The 18,421-nt window shown below is 47.6% G+C and overlaps 11 protein-coding genes across 12 annotated transcripts; 5 read left to right on the forward strand and 6 right to left on the reverse strand.

The window, feature by feature from the left end:
* Positions 1–112: 112 nt before the first annotated feature.
* On the forward strand, positions 113–1,974 carry E1B28_008667 (uncharacterized protein; the record flags this gene model as incomplete). Its single annotated transcript, XM_043153491.1, has 9 exons — positions 113–303; positions 372–439; positions 503–545; positions 603–977; positions 1,035–1,178; positions 1,228–1,422; positions 1,476–1,580; positions 1,643–1,821; positions 1,868–1,974. The coding sequence occupies 9 exons, from the start codon at positions 113–115 to the stop codon at positions 1,972–1,974; spliced, it is 1,407 nt and encodes a 468-aa protein (XP_043008775.1).
* Positions 1,975–2,076: 102 nt separating this feature from the next.
* On the reverse strand, positions 2,077–2,978 carry E1B28_008668 (uncharacterized protein; the record flags this gene model as incomplete). Its single annotated transcript, XM_043153492.1, has 4 exons — positions 2,077–2,307; positions 2,366–2,519; positions 2,579–2,617; positions 2,665–2,978. 4 exons carry the CDS (start codon positions 2,976–2,978, stop codon positions 2,077–2,079), a joined length of 738 nt encoding a protein of 245 aa, XP_043008776.1.
* A 168-nt stretch (positions 2,979–3,146) lies between these two features.
* Positions 3,147–6,333, reverse strand: E1B28_008669 (uncharacterized protein; the record flags this gene model as incomplete). Its single annotated transcript, XM_043153493.1, has 13 exons — positions 3,147–3,380; positions 3,443–3,460; positions 3,511–3,670; positions 3,726–3,762; positions 3,811–3,910; positions 3,963–4,066; positions 4,114–4,357; positions 4,411–4,483; positions 4,536–5,625; positions 5,676–5,786; positions 5,838–5,964; positions 6,020–6,205; positions 6,268–6,333. The coding sequence occupies 13 exons, from the start codon at positions 6,331–6,333 to the stop codon at positions 3,147–3,149; spliced, it is 2,550 nt and encodes an 849-aa protein (XP_043008777.1).
* A 281-nt stretch (positions 6,334–6,614) lies between these two features.
* On the reverse strand, positions 6,615–6,987 carry RPS21 (40S ribosomal protein S21; the record flags this gene model as incomplete). The annotated part of the gene is made up of 3 exons (XM_043153494.1): positions 6,615–6,817; positions 6,874–6,919; positions 6,973–6,987. 3 exons carry the CDS (start codon positions 6,985–6,987, stop codon positions 6,615–6,617), a joined length of 264 nt encoding a protein of 87 aa, XP_043008778.1.
* Positions 6,988–7,660: 673 nt separating this feature from the next.
* E1B28_008671 (uncharacterized protein) lies at positions 7,661–8,866 on the forward strand (the record flags this gene model as incomplete). Its single annotated transcript, XM_043153495.1, has 6 exons — positions 7,661–7,870; positions 7,920–8,009; positions 8,063–8,303; positions 8,359–8,422; positions 8,474–8,671; positions 8,725–8,866. 6 exons carry the CDS (start codon positions 7,661–7,663, stop codon positions 8,864–8,866), a joined length of 945 nt encoding a protein of 314 aa, XP_043008779.1.
* Positions 8,791–11,000, reverse strand: E1B28_008672 (uncharacterized protein). Its single transcript, XM_043153496.1, has 6 exons — positions 10,210–11,000; positions 9,762–10,152; positions 9,529–9,707; positions 9,309–9,468; positions 9,133–9,257; positions 8,791–9,086 (listed from the first exon to the last, which is right to left on the reverse strand). Exons 1-4 carry the CDS (start codon positions 10,517–10,519, stop codon positions 9,386–9,388), a joined length of 963 nt encoding a protein of 320 aa, XP_043008780.1. The 5' UTR covers positions 10,520–11,000; the 3' UTR covers positions 8,791–9,086; positions 9,133–9,257; positions 9,309–9,385.
* On the forward strand, positions 10,582–12,894 carry E1B28_008673 (uncharacterized protein; the record flags this gene model as incomplete). The annotated part of the gene is made up of 8 exons (XM_043153497.1): positions 10,582–11,001; positions 11,062–11,205; positions 11,260–11,394; positions 11,448–11,930; positions 11,992–12,186; positions 12,236–12,388; positions 12,452–12,740; positions 12,797–12,894. The coding sequence occupies 8 exons, from the start codon at positions 10,582–10,584 to the stop codon at positions 12,892–12,894; spliced, it is 1,917 nt and encodes a 638-aa protein (XP_043008781.1).
* An 88-nt stretch (positions 12,895–12,982) lies between these two features.
* E1B28_008674 (uncharacterized protein) lies at positions 12,983–13,823 on the reverse strand (the record flags this gene model as incomplete). Its single annotated transcript, XM_043153498.1, has 4 exons — positions 12,983–13,304; positions 13,361–13,408; positions 13,464–13,691; positions 13,745–13,823. The coding sequence occupies 4 exons, from the start codon at positions 13,821–13,823 to the stop codon at positions 13,033–13,035; spliced, it is 627 nt and encodes a 208-aa protein (XP_043008782.1). The 3' UTR covers positions 12,983–13,032.
* A 39-nt stretch (positions 13,824–13,862) lies between these two features.
* Positions 13,863–14,711, forward strand: E1B28_008675 (uncharacterized protein; the record flags this gene model as incomplete). The annotated part of the gene is made up of 3 exons (XM_043153499.1): positions 13,863–14,246; positions 14,304–14,366; positions 14,428–14,711. The coding sequence occupies 3 exons, from the start codon at positions 13,863–13,865 to the stop codon at positions 14,578–14,580; spliced, it is 600 nt and encodes a 199-aa protein (XP_043008783.1). The 3' UTR covers positions 14,581–14,711.
* A 356-nt stretch (positions 14,712–15,067) lies between these two features.
* Positions 15,068–15,975, reverse strand: E1B28_008676 (uncharacterized protein). Its single transcript, XM_043153500.1, has 4 exons — positions 15,794–15,975; positions 15,664–15,736; positions 15,421–15,603; positions 15,068–15,372 (listed from the first exon to the last, which is right to left on the reverse strand). The coding sequence occupies exons 1-4, from the start codon at positions 15,943–15,945 to the stop codon at positions 15,310–15,312; spliced, it is 471 nt and encodes a 156-aa protein (XP_043008784.1). The 5' UTR covers positions 15,946–15,975; the 3' UTR covers positions 15,068–15,309.
* Positions 15,976–15,998: 23 nt separating this feature from the next.
* Positions 15,999–18,344, forward strand: E1B28_008677 (uncharacterized protein). 2 transcript variants are annotated; one of them, XM_043153501.1, is made up of 6 exons: positions 15,999–16,236; positions 16,319–16,668; positions 16,716–16,938; positions 16,995–17,616; positions 17,681–17,985; positions 18,043–18,344. In XM_043153501.1, the coding sequence occupies exons 1-6, from the start codon at positions 16,026–16,028 to the stop codon at positions 18,273–18,275; spliced, it is 1,944 nt and encodes a 647-aa protein (XP_043008785.1). In that variant the 5' UTR covers positions 15,999–16,025; the 3' UTR covers positions 18,276–18,344. The 2 variants fall into 2 exon arrangements, with proteins under 2 accessions (XP_043008785.1, XP_043008786.1); XM_043153502.1 differs by having other exon boundaries at positions 15,999–16,668.
* The last annotated feature ends 77 nt before the right edge of the window (positions 18,345–18,421 follow it).

Consider the following 18,421-nt stretch of genomic DNA (forward strand, 5'->3'; position numbering starts at 1 on the left):
TTTGTGGGATCGGGGATGGAGGAACCTAATACGATTATCACGTGACCATGATGATTTCGAATGGGGTAAATTTCGACGTTCTTATTCTCAACTACCATCATCAGGATCCACAATGGCTTATCAGGCGTCTCCCACCTCTCCATCCTTTGCAGCTGCTCGCAGAGCATCCGCAAAAAGCCCTAACGAGCGTCGTGGCTCTGATCGTGAGCGTCGTTTCTCAGAGCGGAAAGGCTCCGGTACCGGATCACCTCTTTCTTCACGTCGTCCTTCTATCGAGCCATGGCGTTTGGTCCCAATGGACAAGTTTAGTTCTACTCACCTCGGCCTTGTGATTTGGAGTGCTTATTGTTTCCACATAACTATTCATCCAGAACCATGCACATCGCTGGAAGCAATGACTTCAACGTTCTTTTCATTGGTGCGGGAAACATTATGTTCGGTAAGTCACTCTTATCGATTTCTACGTCGGGGTTTCATTTTGATCGATGATATCTGTCATCAGGTTCGCCGGAGGGTCCCTGGAACCACTCCTTCAGGCTCGAACAGTGAGTAGTCCTCCACCTTTACTTTCGACGTTTGTTGGATTCACCGACGTTCTCTAGCAAACTCGGACCTCGTCTGAAGGTTGTTGCAATAATCGACCCTGCCATTGAGCGCGCTACTGCAGTGATTCAAAAGAAATGTAACTCCTTCGTCGTTTCGGCATATCAGAATACCCGTGTCTGCAGGACACTCGATGATTTCGTGAAGAACATGACCTCAAGAGACAGACCTCGTGCTGTTGTCATTGGTAGTCCACCAATGTTCCGGGGTACCCTTCAGCCTGGCCGTGACATAGAGATGCAAATCATGAAGCACTTCCCTGGTGTGGCTCTGTTCATCGAAAAACCGATTGCTACCGGCCCTCAACATGAGATTAGCGATGCTCTCGCCATCTCAAAACAGATTGAAAAAACCAATACAATTTGTTCCATAGGGTAGGACAGATTCACCTCAGCAGTACGAAAGTTTTACTGAATTTCATGACCTCGCAGCTATATGCTTCGTTATCTGAAAGCAGTCCAAATGATAAAGCATACTATTGACGAAAATAACCTCACTGTCATGGCTACCATTGCTCGTTATGCCTGTGCTTACGAGTCCATCGCTAAGCCCGACTGGTGGGACAAATCGAAAAGGTTTGGCTTCTAAGGTTGAACTGCCATACCTGATGTCATTCTTGTATAGTGCTGGCCCAGTCATTGAACAAGGCACACATTTCTGTGATCTTTCTCGATACTTTGGGGGGGATGTAGATATGTCCACTGTCGTGGGACACTCCCTGGAGTTTGACGAAGAAGCGGGCCATCTTTCTAAAATGCAGGTTGACGAGGGCAAGATTGCACCAGAAAACCGCATTTCTCGTATCACCAGTGCTACATGGTGTGTTATCAAAGCACCAGCCGTTCAACTTTCTTATCCTTATCGATCTGCAGGAAGTACGAGAACGGGGCCATCGGCAGTTTCACACATTGCGTCGCTTTGCAAGGCACGAACTACAGCTGTGAATTGGAGGTTTATGCAGATGGATATTGCTTCAAGTGGGATTATTTCTTAACATCCTACCATGCCGGTCTAAGATTAAGATCATCCTTCTTTTTAGACTCGTTGATCCATATGTCCAGCCAATTCTCTATATGCGCGCGCCCGGTGAAGACACTGAGAAAGTCCTTCGATTCCCCGACGACGATCCCTTCTTTTCTGAAATATCCAACTTTATCGATATCATTGAAGATATAGAGGAGGATCCTGAAGCTGCAGCAATCCTCTCTAGTTATGAAGGTAATGTTTTGTATGTCGAGTCGGTCTTTCACTGATATCTTCTCAGATGCGTGTCGCTCGTACCAACTCACTTGGGCGATTAGAGACGCTGCGGAACGTTCTCGTGCGGAAAGACTTGCCAGGAGCGACGAGGTCAAGCCAAAGACACTTTGAAAGTAGACTGAGAAAGGAGAAAACTTTTTTGTAGATTATCAATGTCCTCAAGAAGAATGAGATGTAGATTACTTCGAATCCGGCGACGGCAGTCGTAGACAATTAGGATTTTTGCTTCTTATCTTGGTGGTTATCGGATTCTTCACTAGATCTTGTCTCTCCCAACCTACGCTTCCGGTCTTGTTGAGCCCTGTGACGTGCTACATCTGATTCCCATTCCTGTTGGAGATGCTCCTTAAGGGTTGGTATATTTTTCATTGACTTTCCGCAGTGAAGACAAGACAGGTCCTCCTTGAGTAATTTTTCGTATGTCTTCTCGTCAAGCTTCGCCATCTAAATCGAACAATAGAGAAAGCAACAACTCTTGACGGTCGAAGAAAACGCTCGTTACCTGGGTGAAATACGAGGGCTCGCTGTCAAACCATGACAACACATCGTCGAGATGTAGAAAGAAACCAAGCTTGGGATGGAAAGAATTATAGTGTTTCTTGTTTTTCAGTTTCGTAGAGCAAAGATCACCAGAAACAACGTGAAGATGTAGATGTCTGGGAGTGTGGTACTTGAGTGCTTGATACAGAGAACAATCCGATATAAGGGGGCGTACTGCATGGAGGGACTCGCATGAAAGCCGGTCCATATTGGCCTGGCTAATGAGAGAAACTCAATGTAGGGTACGAAGAGATCCCGTACCATTTGAACCCATAGCGTTTCATCATTTCTGACTCGATATCCTTCTTGACTGTGTCAGCGACATCCTTCAGAGAGGTAATGACTTCCTTTGCACGCGTCTGATCGCATGCAAGTAACGTTTTGAGGCTATTAAGCTCATTCAGAGTGAGGTCCGACTCGGTTCGAATGCGAGGAAGGATTAGGAAGTGGAATATAGCCTTGGGATATGCATCATAGATGGTGAGCGTTCTCTCGGTGTGGGCGAACAGAATAGAGTTCGGAAATTCAGAGGCTGCCTTCGTAGCGTACGTTCGGAGGATGGAGAGATTCGACATGTAGTGCGTCGTTGTGGTGACTCAACAATACAAATCCCCTTCGGACCGAAGGCCGAGTTTACTCTGCATCTTATGGCAATGACACACTAAGCTACTCTACATGTACACATACTATCTCAATCGACGTAGTCCATATTGGTCGTGTATAATTGACTTGCCAGAAAGAAGCTATCTCCCGGTCTCTAGTAATTCTCTCAAATGGTCGGAAATAGCTGAGGAGCTGGGTCCGTTGCTGTCCGGCAAACTAACTATCCGTCGTTGTCGTAGTCCACTGTTCTTGGACGCTGTCTCCGCTTGTCTTCGATCGAGATCCGCAATCGTTTGAGCAAAGGATAAGAACAAGACTTCTGCTTGGGCCAAAGTACTATCCAGTTCGATAGTCATACTGAGATCATTGCAGTACTAAAGGTATTCACCGTTTAGCCATAAACTGGATACGAAATCTGTAACAAGAGAACGCTCACCTTGAGTATCTCATCGAACTGTTGAACAGATGGGTCAACTAAGGCAAATTCTAGAAGCCGGGACTTACCTCAACCAAGTACCGTAGAATCACATCCCTGTGAGATTCCAAGATGGCTAATGCGACAAAGAGAACGAAATTGTTGCTATAATAATCGGTCCAAAGCACTTCCCATAGGCTCAGCACATCATCGAACGGGAATTCGCGCTTGAAAGCGATGAGTACCCAGCTAAGCAGGAAGTATATCAAGACGAATGATCTTATTCAAGTGTGATGGAACTGACCGGAAACAGAAGAACAAGTTCAGGCCGTCAATCTTTTCTACAACAAGAGTCAGTCAAAATAGTAATCGAGTTGCTCAAGACGAACCCAAGTGACGATATAGTTCTGGATCCATCACTCCGATGAGCTGTTGGAGTGTTAGGAGGTGCTTTTTCATGCCACTTTGGTCCCGCAAGAAATTCTGTTTCTGTCGGACCGTTCATGAGATAAGTGCACTAACTCGGTAATATGATGCTCACCATACGATACATGAACTCAACGAAACACCAAAAAGTCGTTTCTTCGTCGCCGCCCATCACGACGTATATTGGGGCACATAAATCGGACATTCCTTGCACGTAGCCTGCTAATTCTTTCAGCGAAGAGTCCTGGACCAGCATTCCTCCGTACCCAGCTCTCTTTCATAAAAGTTGAAAGTCAATAGAATTCCAGCGAGTCGATCGATGTGGTCGTTGCTCGGTGACTGGGCGCCGGTGTCGGACAAATTGGGCGAAATGACTGAAACACGTCTGTATCTTGTTTTTTCATCGTTCATCTCATCAGCCTTTGTGGCAGAAGGGGTGGAAGGAGGGGTTGAAAATAAAGGTTGCGTCCGATCCGTTCGCCGACAGTCTACATCGATACGATGTCGTTCCTACATCCTCGTGAGTAAACAGTTTTTCCTCGTGTAGTTCAGAGTGCACTTACTTCGACTACGTCGTGCCGCTCGAAGACTTCCGGAACACCACACCATTCGTCTCTCAGTTTATGGTAGGATTTCCTAGCATGCCACGGTCAGAAACTGCATGAACATAAACAAAAGAGGTTCCGACCTTTTCTTTTCCCATTTCTTATCTCTTTCATCGGAAGTGCTATCCCAGTCCATGACTCCCAGAAGTAACGGCCATACTTTGCGCCTGAGGTGACCCTTGTTCGTAATTCCTCTCCTAAATACCTCCCTCTTCATCTCTTCAATCCTAATTTTTGGTCCGCCATCCTCCGCGAACCAGCTTTCCCATAACTTATCGTCGACCGGGTGTGCTGGATCTCGAGATGGCTTCGGGGTTGGCAGATTGGAAGTGTTTTGAAGGAGTTCAAAGACGCCTAACGGTGTTTCCTCTGTAATATGTTCTGAAGGTGAAGACGTTAATGTTTGAGCTTCGCGTTTACGAGCACGCTCGCCCTCCTCCGCTACTATTCGGGCCCACCTTGCTAAGTAAACCCGGGCACTGTCAAACTCTCCGACACCGCCCTTCTCTACCCAGCTTGCCCATTCCCCATTGGCATTTACAAGGCTCTTTACGGGGTCAGGTAAATGAGGCACTATAGGTTTGGCGAGGGGATGTGAGAGGATATTTTGAGCCGCATGTTTGGTTGCTCTTGTGATATTAGAAAACGATTGAAGTAAAGCGATGCGTGCCTGAGAGGAAGATTGCGGAGAAGAGGATATGGACCCGAGCGAGCGATGAAGGACAGAAGATTTCTGTGAATAAGGATTGGGTGATACAGGTGGACCTGAAAGAAGCTGCGGTCGCCGATGAGCAGGAACGGGCGAATGCGAATTTGCGTACGATGACTGTCCGAGGATATCGTCGACAGCATCATCGGCATAAAAATGTGTGGAGTGCGTGTCTATGTCAGCCCGTGAGGGATCGACTAAGAACAAAGACGGCTGTAGAGTGGACCTTAGGATGTGGGCGTAGGATCGAAGTCGAACAAGGAGATCCTCTCCGCCCCATGAGTTGGTTGACTTGGAGGGAGAAGCGACCGGGGATGGAGGAGGTGGGTAGGAACTGATGCTACTTCGTTTGTTGTTCTGGAAAGTTCGTGGAGTCTGCATTGTTAACGATCGTGATTCGTCGTCGTGGAAGAATAGAGTCGGTAATGTATCTCCGTTGATCAAGTTTATTCCGATAGACCCGTCTAGAATGTGGCTTGTGAGATATGATCCTCGTCGCAACAGTTGCACTTACGCCACGACGAAAAGTTGGGTGGATACACTAAAAGTGAGTATACAGAGGTCAGGGGAACAGAAAAAGCGTAAGTTTCTGGTTTCGGGGACGGAAGATCGATGAGAACGACATCTGTAGCAGTATATAGGTGCCATTCAACAAGTGGAGAGCCGTGCTACGCACCTTCATCTTCTTCATCCCGCGAGGATTGCTCCTCGATCTTCACGAACTTGTCCCACTCAGCGGCACCTTTCTCGTTTAACAACGTCTCCGGGATCCAAGCGAGTAGATAGGTTGAATTCAAAGCCTCCTTTGATATAAAATTAGTCACGCAAGTCGAACCATACACGTTCTAGTCAACATACTCGTTTGACCAGGGCCACAAAACCAGGTATGTTGTCCCGGGCGTAAGCGGTTGGATTAACATAGACTTTGGACTTGCTGTATATCAGCCTGTACTTGTCCTCGCATTCTGGAGAAGCAGCGCCTGATTCATTGCGCTGTTCACTGTCGGATTGCCGGACTCGTTTTATTTCGACCATAGAACTGGACTAGGAGAGGATCGAACAGAAGTGAGATGGACATTAAGAGGAAAAAGAGCTACTTGACGCACTGAAAATGTAGACAGAGCAGTTTCGGATGACGATGAGGGAGAGGCGGAGAGCTGTGAATCATCCATAGGCTCAGCAGGACAGCTGCGGTCCTAAGAGGCACTGCGCAACTAGCGTATGATTGTGCAGGTGGACGTCATTCAAAGTCACGTGATTTGAATTCCAAACACATCTCCAGATCAGAGAAAAAACAACTCTGGATTTCAACGTCGAGTGTCTCGGTAATACGATCCCTCAAAGCTCAAGCGATAGATATGCCGGTCAAATAAGGGACTATGATAGTTATGTATCGAGTTACTTTTGGGCTGACCATACATTACGTAGCACTGGTGTCACAGAATAATCAGGTTCATACAGCACTTGGATGAAAATATGTAAGCGTACGGCCTGCTTTGGTCGCCAGTCTGTTGAGAGAATCATCGCTCTCTCCTTGCGAGCGGACCTGGCCACAGAGGGCAAAAGTGGTAGTGGTGTTTAGTGCAAGACCGTTACTATCAACGTCCGCAATGCTAATTTGAACAGAAGCATGATCCTTCGATGTTATGAGCCGATCTAAGCATAGTCATTGTCAGTCGAGCTTGAAGAATTACTGGAGGAAGGTTACCCACTGGTTGCCGAGCATTTGCGAGGGACGTAAAGGTCAACAAGAACACCCTATATAGAGTACAATTGAGAGCATCTGTGCTCGATGATAGAGTACCACATACCTGATCGTTTTCCATTGGGATAATTCGAGTTGTTTTGGCACGGTGATGAACGTTGTGGACGGTGTAGAGGCGTGGGAACTAATGTGAAGAACTGTACAGTTCTGTTTCCTTTGATCGTATTTGTTCAATGGAACCCGTGCGAATTGTGTTGCTTCAAAGCTCCAGCTTTGACGGCGAGAGAGTGTTGTCATTGACTTCATCGTGGAATTACCCATCTGACATGCGAATATTGTAGGGATGCCACGGACATATCAGAGTGCCGTCTAAGGAAACTCTATGGTCGACCGGGGCAGGACGGCGCATTCCATGCCGTTTGAAACTGGATGTACGGACTCGGGACACTCAAGTTTGTTCACAAGAAATCTGTCACAGCCTCTCGCATTCCTCAACACCATGTTCCAACATCGACTCATCACCTGCCGTCTCATACCTAGATTTCGGTTCCACTGTCCCACCATTCATCTCACTCGTATAGGTCAGGGACGCGTGGACGGACAGCCGAGGTTCAAAAATAAAAATAAACCCAACGCAGGACATCATACTTTCTCACCAATGTTCCCGGTTATGGCTTTACCTATACCCCGCCAGAACGCGGTGGATTAAAGATGTTACAGGATCTCACACTGTTCTACCTAAATACGCTGATGGAGCAATCAACTTACCTTGCCTTCCCTCTCGCTCCAGTACGATGAAGCTACTCTCGGCTCTTCTCACTGTCGTCTCGTTTCTACACCTCGCTCATGCGGCCCGTATCGTCCGCTTCATCGCTGATGACGGTAAAGAATATACTGGCGATGCCATCTTAGCCAATGGTAGCTTCGATGCGTCGCAGAGTACCAGCGCTCGACTCATTGATGGAGATGTTCTCGGGAACTTTACTATCACGAATAACGTCAAGGTACGATTGCGTTTCCATGTTTGTACTCTCGGTGAACACCTCTCTTCAGAGAATCAGGAAGCTCTTGTCTCCTCTGTCTCCGGAAAGGACCAGATCAGTCCGTTGCGTCGGTTTCAACTATGTCGCTCATGCGGAACAGGTAACGGGTGAATGTTCCCAACACAAGCAGATGAACTGAACTGTCTTCTTCAGAGTAGCCATCCAATTCCCGACTTTCCGATTCTTTTCTTTAAGCCTTGGACTGCATTGAGTGACCCAGGAACCATCGTTCCCATTACTCCAGGTTATCAGAATCAAACCAACTTCACCTCCCAAATGGACTACGAGGCAGAACTGGTTGTGGTCATTAAAAAGCGGGCTTTCAACATTTCAGAGGACGAAGCGTTGGACCATGTCCTCGGCTATGCGGTGGGGAACGATGTGTCTCATCGAGGCGAGTGGTTCTGGAGACCTTTGATCCGCCCTCTTTGACTGTTGTTGTTTGTTAGGCTGGCAGGTTGACCGAGGTGGAGAACCTCAACCTCAGTATTCCATGGGAAAAGACGCGGACGGGTAAGTGATCGAGCGTGACGCGTGACCCTTTGCTGAAACGTTTGCGTTCAGTTGGGCTCCGTGGGGTCCGGCGTTGGTCACAACAGACGTCATTCCGGATCCCCAAACTCTCCATCTTTTTGCGCGTAAAAACGGAGAGTTGAAGCAAAACGCGACAACCGCGGACATGATTTTCGGTGTGAAACAACTGGTGTCGTTCTTCTCGATGGGAATCACGCTTCTCCCGGGTGACATCATTTTCACTGGAACGTGAGTCTCTGTGAACCCATACACCTATCTGTCCATCTTAACATCCATCACAGTCCGGAAGGCGTTCAGTTCGGACTTCCGAACCCATTCTGGCTTACTGATGGAGATGTTGTGCAAGTCGGTCTGTCAGGTATTGGTACAATAACCAACACCTACTCCTTCACGGACGGCAGGAACTCTGTCTTTAGTCTCTAAAGCACTCTATACTTTTGTTATGTGATTGATGGACTACTGTACTCGACTTGTTACGGAATCGAAATACCAGGATCAAAGTCTCTAGGAAAGACTTGTCGTACGTTGATATTAATGCGCGTCGTGCGCATGTACTCCTCATAAGGCGTCCAGTTGGGACAATCGTTGGAAGCGGGACCGAGCATATGAGGCGGTAAAGAGTTTTCCAAGATTCGAGGGACGCCTACAAGAACGTTGAGAGTTTTTCATTCAAGGTCATGGTTGCCCACCGTGGTAAGCCCTTCGACAGCTAGGACCGGACATGATCACCACGTCCCCACTTCTGAGAAGTATAGGTAGTGGTACAGTATGTCGAGTTGACCCTCCAATCAAGAATATCGCGGCGTTTCCGAGGCTAAAATAGATTCTTCAGTATAACGTGGCGAACAAAGTCAAAGCGCTCAACGAAATGGATACAAGGGGCGAAGTTGAACAGACTTCCGAGCGATCTACATGTGCCATGAGGCCATTCTGTACGAATGATCAGCACAAACTACAGCAGTGAACATTAAAACAGCCAAGGCGAGCCTTTGTTTGATAAAAGTTCACAATACCGGCATCGGGCTCTGATCGACGGTACATTATTAGCTGCGGAAAAGGAGACTGAGCTGATCCATCATAGTCACCGTAAGACTCGTTCCAACTCCTCCAATCGCCCTTGATTCCCCAATCAGAGGAATCGCCAGAGAATACGTCCGACCAATCAACGGATTGTACAGCACTCTGGCAAACGTCCCTTATTCTGCTGTGTACCGCGACTTTCCCTTTAGAGAAGTCGTATTGTTTACTTCCCCAGTGATAGAACCTGTGAGATATAACAGTCAGTCCAACGGTGTGTAAACACATGAGGTAAAAATACCATCCGATGTTCGCCCAACGAAGTTTTGGAAGGAGATCAACACTGTATGACGTTCCTACCGTCTGCGATGGCGGTGCTGGCGGCTTAGAGATGTGCGATAGGGTATCGAAATTCTCTGCCGAAGCAGGAGTGTTGTTGATTAGTGCTCGGGGCCCATGCACGACGTCCAGTTTCTGATCACTCGGTAAGAGTAAATGACGAGGTTGGATAACAATATTTCGACTGGGATCCTTCTTTGCTTCAACGGCGACATTCCAAATTCCCTCAGGGGGAAGCACATAGTGAGTATCGAGATTCGTTTCGTTCGGGGGACGAGAGTGCTCTGAGAGTGACCATCGGACAAGTTCTCGTTGTTTTCCAGGACTCAAGTACGAAGGAAGTAATACAAGTCCTATTGCAAGCAATGAATTGCGGTACAAATGAGGCGTAAGACCAAAAGCCGTCGCACCAGGAACGCGAGGTAAAATATAGCCTTTTCTGCCGTTCAGTAATGATATTTCGCGCCATTCTTGGGCATCGACACGTCCACGCCATACTCCGTAATCAATCTCGGCCGTTCTCTCGTCGTCGAGAATGGCGATATCGAGGACATTTGAGAGATCTGGAGGGGGGAACCTTGCTTTGTATCTCTTCTCTGCTGCACGGAATGGAGTCCAGTCGTGATCTGTTTCATTAATCCTGTTTTTTGTAGATTTGAGGTAAAGTTTTTGGGCTTTTTTGTAGGCGGCACTGGACGGATCGTGGAGGACGGAAGACATACGGCAACAACCATAAATACGCTCAACTTTTTATATATGTTCCTTCACTCCTCCGTTTCTCTATGTCTTTAATATGGCTCCCCCGCCCTTCCCCACTATTCGTAGCTCGCACCTTTAGTCGTTCTCAATTCGTTATACGCCCAGCTTCAATACCTCTCCTTTCGACCAAACCCTCTACATTAGTCCTTAGGTTAACCCCCGCGCCTCGTTTACAAAGCACCCAGCCGTCAAAGCAAGAACCCTCTTCTTCCACCACCGTAGCTGTCAACCCGGAAATATCTTCAGAACTAAAGCCGTCCCCTCCGTCTACTTCAGAACCGGTAAAAGGCCCATTACTCTCAAGAGCATGGAAAAAGGTCAAGCATGAAGCAGCTCACTATTGGCATGGCACAAAGTTGCTGTTCTCCGAAGTTCGAATTTCAGCGAGGTTGCAATGGAAGATTTTACACGGAGAACAGTTGACGCGACGCGAGCGTCGTCAGGTTCGTATCACTCAAACTTCCTTGGTGTATGGAACACAGGTTTTGACTAGTCGATTATAGCTCAAACGTACCACCCAGGATCTTTTGAGACTCGTGCCTTTTGCAGTGTTCGTGATCGTGCCATTCATGGAAATCCTTCTGCCCGTCGCTTTGAAACTGTTCCCGAACATGTTACCGTCCACTTTCGAAGACAAGTTTGCAGCGGTAGGCTGGTGACCGCCTTTTTGAATCAAAGAATGGAATATAATTTCTCAACAGGAAGAAAAACAACGCAAGCTTCTACGGTCCAGACTAGAAATGGCGAAATTTCTTCAAGAGACGTTGCGAGAATCTCCACTCAAGGCCAATGCTCATATTGTGGGTAGTGACGCGTTCAAAGAATTCTTCCGGAAGGTATTGTCCACCGTTCTATCCCTAACATCTCACGCCGCTGAGTATTCTGACAGGTACGCTCCACGGGAGAATCCCCGTCTGCAACCGATGTAATCAACGTAGCCAGGCTATTCGACGATGATCTCACACTCGATAATCTGTCGCGTCCTCAACTGGTTTCGATGTGTCGATACATGGACCTCAACGCGTTCGGAACGGACAACTTCCTTCGTGGCGCGATTCGCTCTAGGCTACTCAACCTTCGACGAGATGACCAAGCAATTGATGTTGAAGGTGTCGATTCATTATCCACTTCCGAGTTGCAAGCCGCTTGTCAGTCTCGAGGTATTCGAACAACAGGTGTCTCTCCTGCCAAGCTCAGGGATGAATTAACCATGTGGATCAACCTTCATCTTCACAACCGTGTCTCTGGAGTCCTGCTCGTCCTTGGACGAGCATTCCAATTCGATAGAAAGCCAGGTCAAACTGACGAAGACGGAAAGCCGAACGTGATAAAGAGTTTGGAAAGTGTACTCAGTGGTCTACCTGATATTCTGGTGAGTCGGCACTTGACAAATCTTGGAAGTTGTGTTTAATCTCATGGAATACCCCGCAAAGCTCAACGAAGCCGAATTGGAGGTTGATTCTGAGAAGGCTAGCTACAAGCAAAAACTAGAAGTTTTGCAGCAACAGGAAGAGCTCATCGAGGACGAAGAGGAGCAAGAGCAGAAGGAGGAAGATGCCCGTCGTGCAAAACGCGAAGCGGACGAACTGGAAGCACGCACTGCTCAGTCGCTTTTACCTGATTCCGAGGTCGGGAGTGCTTAATTTCCCGTATGAAACATTACTCAATGTCCTTCAGCTTCTACCAGACCTTGAGGACAAGGCTCGCATGACGACTGAACAATTGAAGGAGTTGAGTGAAGCTCTCGTCATCCTTTCTGCGAAATCCAGTTGTCTCAAAGAGAGAGATGAGTTGAGAGCTCTCATGGAGGAAAATCTTCAAGCGGAAGAGGTAACAATCTTTATCGTGCTGTGCTTTATGCCACAAATCTCACCAGATCCAAACGTCGTTTAGGATCCGAAGTCTCCCTCTGGCGCTTTGACGAAACGTATCCGATCAATGTTGACGAAGATTGATACCCAGCTACAGGAATATGATGACCGTGTCGGTAGCTCCCTGCAAATGATTTCAACTGATGCCCAAGGACGAATATCTGTGGAGAATCTACAGAAAGCTTTAGCTGTCATCAAACATCGACCAGATGATGAAGTTGGGCAAGCTGTCATCCAGAAGTTGGACGTTGACAATGACGGTTTTGTTGAACTGGAACACGTCTTGGGATTAGTGAAAGAAGAGGGGTTGGGTAGGTGTCTGCTTTACTCAATTACTCACGTAATTAACAGACTCAAACGTTGTTAGGCGTGGTTCTCGACGACTCTGCGCGGTCCATCATTGGCCTTGGAAGGGAGATCAAAAATTTGGGACCTAGGAAGGAGGATATTGTGCAGGAGGCGTAACAGTCTCCTTGGTTGGTCATGCTAGACAGTCTATGTATCGATAATATTCGCAGATAGAGACGGTTACATATCAATGGCAAGAGCAACAGAATTGCTCAGTGCTTTGCTGTGTTAGGAACTGTCCATACGTCGCAGTGATTACGAGTCACTAAGCTCTGCATTCGGCGTCTTGCTCCGTGATTGACTAGGTGTTGGCTTATAATCGGTATCCAGCTCAACAAATTCTTCGTCTCCCTCGTCATCCGTTTTTTCTGCCCAGAATCGGCCAGCTTGGAGTGCAAGGACACCTGTAAGCGTAACACTGCATATGAGGTGACTTGACGCCAGGTCTAGCACAGGCGCCCTGAGATCCTGAGGAAGAGCATCGTTCAATTGATGAGGGGGTAGAGACGTGAAGTGTGTGCGAAGAGCTACCGTTTACCGTTAAGCCTGAAATAGGTTCGCAATCAGAGTTCAAAGAACGCACTGGGTATCACGGAATAGGTGTATACAGCCAAAGTAGTGGCAAACAAGACTGTACACGAGTCGTCAGTTTAGGTACAGTCAGTAGAAATTGGCCGTGGACCTACAGAGACTTCCTCCGTCAAACATTAGATTTCCAGCACGTCCGTCATTAAAACTCCATATGATGGTGGTGCCACCAAGAACAATTATGGCGGCCAACGCATAGGAAAGTTGTTGTGGGAACTTGGTTAGAATCGTATAGTAGGAAGCAGCTATCCAGAAATTGGTGTCGTCGTTGGTCGGTGATTTCCAAAGAGTAATCGAATCCGCAATCCAGTGAGTAAAAAGAGAACCTTTGATAGCAGAAATAAGAAAAGATTGTGGAAGAGACACTGAGCAAACGCACCGAGAAGAAAACTTGTGACAGAAACGACGACTGCAGCCCGAACACCCATCTTGTCGGGTGCAAGGGAACAAGTCGGCATGTGAAAGTTAATAACAGTCTTACATAATCTTAGATAATTATGTCCTCCTTCAGCCTCTGTCTCCGACGAACTCTCCTTCGTCAGTTTTCTTCAACTCCCTTACGTGCGCAAGTCCCGTGGTTTATAGAAGAACCAGAACAAATTTTCTCGACACCTGCGCCTTTACAACGTCTCAATCGCGCTCGTCCCATACCGGAAGATGCGCCAATAGTTCTACGCGACTTACACTCCCAGCTCCTGCAGTCACCTCATCTTGAACCCTCAGAACTCCTTATTACTCGGGCCGCAGATATTAGACCGCCTTTGGGAGCTGCTTTACCTTTACGCCGCCCTCAGGGTCGTCGCAAAAGAGGAGGTACAGACGCGGGTGAATCGATGTATGACATCCCTGGTTCGTTATGGAACTGGATGGTCTTTGCCCAGGCATGTCCCCGCAATTGAAATTTTCAATTGGGATTCTGAAACTCGACGCTCATCCAGGTCAAAGAGGGAACGGAAAGCAAAGGTGCAATTGAATCTGTTGTGAGAGTTGTCAGGAGGACGGTATGTCAGAATCACATCAATTCGTTTTGGTATTGGGAATATGACGAAACGTTTCCTGTAGCTCCTACAAGTACACCCACCCTTACCTCTCCCACCAAATTCAAAGCGAAGAATGCAAAATGGCTGGGCAATGATAGATGGTGGAGACTTTGCAGTTCATGTCATCAGCAAAGTAGCACGAGAGAAGTACTTTACAAAAGGACTGTTGGAATAGCCTTACACCCCCAAATTTATTTCATGATATAATATTACAATTACGACCACTTCACGTCGACGGCTGCGTCAGAGATACCACCAGAAATTTTGCATATCGAGCAACATTTATACATAACTCTCCACAGACCCTCCTAATGCTTGACGCTCCCATTCTCAAGGTAACTTTAATTTGTACAGCCGCATATCGTCCGAAGTGAACCTTCTTCAATGGTTACAGGTCGCGGAAAACGTGTCGAAAGAACGTCCAAGAATTATTGAAAGTTCCAATGTCGATCGATCCTCTGAAGCAAAATTGAGCAAAGGTGTGTGTACCACTGCAAATGACAGAATGAAGATCTGAGCCTCAATGCCAGACGAAGCAGTCGTTCCAGGATGAATCTTTGAGCACGAAAGCATCTGACATGGCTTCTGAGGCCGCCAAAAAGTCCTCATCGGGGATCGGAAGGACTCACAGCGGACTCACCCGGATGAAAACGCATTCGCACCTGTACAGTATCATAATCAATGAACTGTGATTCTTTTTAACAGTCTGTTTTGGGATCTTGTGGTCTACACCTGCCAATTCGCAAGCGTGCACACTTCCAGTACTAGTACACGAGAAGGGGGCGTTGTTGTCATCTTACTGCAATGGATATAAGATTAAAATCCCTTCGGACCTACTATAGTGGAATATGAGAAAAGGTTATTCTCTATAACCGCACGATTATTTGCCCAAGATCCACCCTCGTTACACTGTCCTGCGATCGGTCATCGTTCGAACTATACATCCGGTTCCAGCAATTTCTGTCAGCTAGAAAGAGGTATCAGTGCCGAAATCGGGCGAATATCTTATTTATACCTTCTCGTGCCATCCAAGCAAAACACTTCCACTGATATCTCCCCATCCAGGCTTACCCATGCCCTTGTATAGATATTTCATTAAAATATCTCGTGCATCCATTGACAGAGATTTTATGACAGTCGAAATCTCGGTCGATTTTGTCGTATTCAGAATGGTTAAAAGAATTTGAAGGGATACATTCTGAGACAGGAAATTCATTTGGCGAAGAATTGAACCCGAAGAACTGTCCGCGTAACATACCTTAGCTTCCTCAACATTGGGTCCGTATGGCGGATTGTCTAAGACTATGGAAAGAGCATCGACAATATCGTTCCTGGAGAAGGAGACTCGCTCAGTACACGGAGAACGTAACGTAGCTCGCTGTGCGTACCTTGCCAGTGCGCTTCGAACTGCAACCTGCTTCTGCTTCGCCTCATCTAGAGCTTGAGCAGGACCGCGAGGATCTTCCTCATAAAGATCAGGTTCACGTAGGACTTCATCGTCGAAAGCGTCGATGTCGATCTTGCGAAAGGCTACATCCATGGCTGTTGATTGAAGAAGGTGTCGAGTCCCAGACTCACGTGTTCATCCCGCAACTTGACCCACCACACTGTAACTCAAATATGTCGAGCAGAGCAGGAGGACTTTACGGAGGAATCCAGTTCTCTGGCGGTTCTGCTGCAGTGACTGCTTCTATATCTCAATCAGAAAAGCCGAAAGAGCCTTCTTCAGCACCCATATCCCAGCAACTACCTCAAGAAGAAGTCCAGTCAACAGCATCAACAACTTCTCCAGACCCCTCCCCAGCTGGTGGAGGAACGAAGTCTACAGCCGGTACTCCTTCGTGCTACACCTTTCCTATTTACAGAGCTTTATTGAATTCTTTTTTATCGATATTCTCCGTCTACTTCCAAAGGCTGGTCTGCTGCTCTGGCATTTGCACCAGTTAGGCGTAATCAGGGACAAAAATCGAAGCATGCGACCCCAAGACTTCCAGCAGGCGTCTCTCTCGCCAATAGAGTGGGAAATTCAACTCCTTCTACCTCAACAATTTCTTCGACTGCAGTAGTATTCGCGCCACCAACTCTGGTCAAAAACAGTAACCGCAACACCACGACGCCGAAACTTGTTTCGGAAGAACCACCTCAGCAACAAGCTCAGGGATGGGGTAAGAAGGTTAAACCACCTTCTATGGTCCTGGATGAAGACGTGAACGGGTACAAGGCATCACAGAAGAGGAAAATAGGGAAGGGAAAGGGAAAGAAGGTGTGGTTCCGGTCCCATAAACGCGTTAAAGTCTTACATTTCTTTAGAACAAGAATGCGCCGGTCGTCGTCGCCTGGGACCCATCAGAGCCTTATGACTTATTGCGACCGAATGATTACAATGAATACAAGATCTGGAAGCAAAAAGAACGAATTGAACGAAGGGAGCGTCGAACCGAAGAGCTACGTTCATCTAAGAGGAGTCGTTATAGCGATTGCTCTGACAGTGAAGGAACACCCTCTGATGAGAACCGTCCCCCGCGAAAATCAGGTATAGCCAGGTCCATAATTTGAAATATCAATCTGACGGATGTGCCTCTTCTCCAGGAAGATTCGACGAGCATGAGTCTTTCGATCGTTGGTCAAGAGCAGATGACAAGAAAGCTTTCAACCGTGACAGATCTCGCAGTCGAACTCCAGTTCCTTCACATTCTCCAGTCCAGATGGATCGCAATCTCACGGGTGACGAAGCCTACCATCGACGTCTACAGATGTCGAGGGGTGGAGGTAGCTCCAGTAGAGCTCCAGAGACGGTGGCAGATTCTGCCACCGTTTCACCGCCTACGCTCTCGAAGAACGACGACGAATCTGATAGTATTCCAGGCTTGTCTTCACCTCCGCCACCTCCTCTCGCTGTTCCTCCTCCACAACGTGTTGAAAGTGGGGAAGAAGCTTACTTGAAGGGCATAGCCGTTGATCATCGAACCGCCCACCCACCATCTCCACCCACACTGGCTTACAATCCTTTTGCTCCGCCATCCATGGTCCCTCCTCCTCCTTTGGAAGGTCCGCCTGCTATGGCTGTAGGGATTGATGAGAGAGTCAAGGCTGCCGCTGCAATCGCTGCCAGATTATCTGCCATGAAGAACCCAACCGCTGCATCGATGCCCCCAACTTCGGATGAATTTTCCTCGGTCAACGCCCCGGACACTGGCACTTCTTCCCAAAGGTTAATATTATCTCTCCCTTTCTCAAATGTTTTCGAGAGTTTTGAATGTGTTTATGTATTTCAGCTTCGCTGCCCGGATGATGGCCAGATGGGGTCATAAGGAAGGCCAAGGCCTTGGGGTGGATGGGTCTGGAATTGTAAACGCGCTCACCGTCGAACAAGTGAAAGCTGGAGGAAAAGGAAAAAGTCATCTAGGTGGTAACAAGGGCGCGGGGGTTGGATCCGGTATGGGCAAGATAATCAATAACAACGAAGACGCGAGAACGAAAGAAGACAGAATGCGGTTTGGGGACCCGAGCCGCGTTGTGATGCTTACGAATATGGTTGGTCCTGAGGACGTTGACGACGAGGATTTAAGGGAAGAAATTGGTAGGTTCAATGAATTAATACGATACAACGCCTGCATTCTCAAAACTATGCCTCTAGGTGAGGAGTGCTCCAAGAACGGTGTTGTGGAACGCGTGGTGGTGCATTTGGTCAATCCACCTCCGGCCAACAAAGAAGAGGCAGTGAGAATCTTCGTCTTATTTGGAGGACCAGCTGGTGCTTGGAAAACGGTTCGGGAATTGGATGGTCGATTCTTTGGCGGAAGAACTGTGAGAGCGCGGTATTTTCCAGAACGGTTCTTCCACCAGCAAAATCTAGATATTGTGTTGTGATACTTGGTAGTTTCGTGAATATTCTGTGTACGTACATACGTACGTGACGTTATAGACCACGTGACTGAATTGATGTGGAAAGTTCTCCAAAGTTCTGCGACGTTCTGGTAGGGACCAAGGATGGATAAAAACTCGAGAAGACGGCG

Source organism: Marasmius oreades, chromosome 5 (assembly GCF_018924745.1).
Source record: "Marasmius oreades isolate 03SP1 chromosome 5, whole genome shotgun sequence".
NCBI classification, from domain to species: Eukaryota; Fungi; Basidiomycota; class Agaricomycetes; order Agaricales; family Marasmiaceae; genus Marasmius; species Marasmius oreades.

Coding starts and splice junctions, on each gene's coding strand:
- E1B28_008677 (XM_043153501.1), top strand. CDS start 16,026: ATGTCGAGCAGAGCAGGAGGACTTTACGGAGGAATCCAGTTCTCTGGC. Junction 16,939..16,994: donor CCGTCCCCCGCGAAAATCAG/GTATAGCCAGGT, acceptor CCTCTTCTCCAG/GAAGATTCGACGAGCATGAG. Junction 17,986..18,042: donor GGATTTAAGGGAAGAAATTG/GTAGGTTCAATG, acceptor CTATGCCTCTAG/GTGAGGAGTGCTCCAAGAAC.
- E1B28_008676 (XM_043153500.1), bottom strand. CDS start 15,945: ATGGATGTAGCCTTTCGCAAGATCGACATCGACGCTTTCGACGATGAA. Junction 15,604..15,663: donor CCAATGTTGAGGAAGCTAAG/GTATGTTACGCG, acceptor TTCCTGTCTCAG/AATGTATCCCTTCAAATTCT. Junction 15,373..15,420: donor TGCTTGGATGGCACGAGAAG/GTATAAATAAGA, acceptor ACCTCTTTCTAG/CTGACAGAAATTGCTGGAAC.
- E1B28_008672 (XM_043153496.1), bottom strand. CDS start 10,519: ATGTCTTCCGTCCTCCACGATCCGTCCAGTGCCGCCTACAAAAAAGCC. Junction 10,153..10,209: donor TATTTTACCTCGCGTTCCTG/GTGCGACGGCTT, acceptor TGCTTGCAATAG/GACTTGTATTACTTCCTTCG. Junction 9,469..9,528: donor GAGTTGGAACGAGTCTTACG/GTGACTATGATG, acceptor ACCGTCGATCAG/AGCCCGATGCCGGTATTGTG.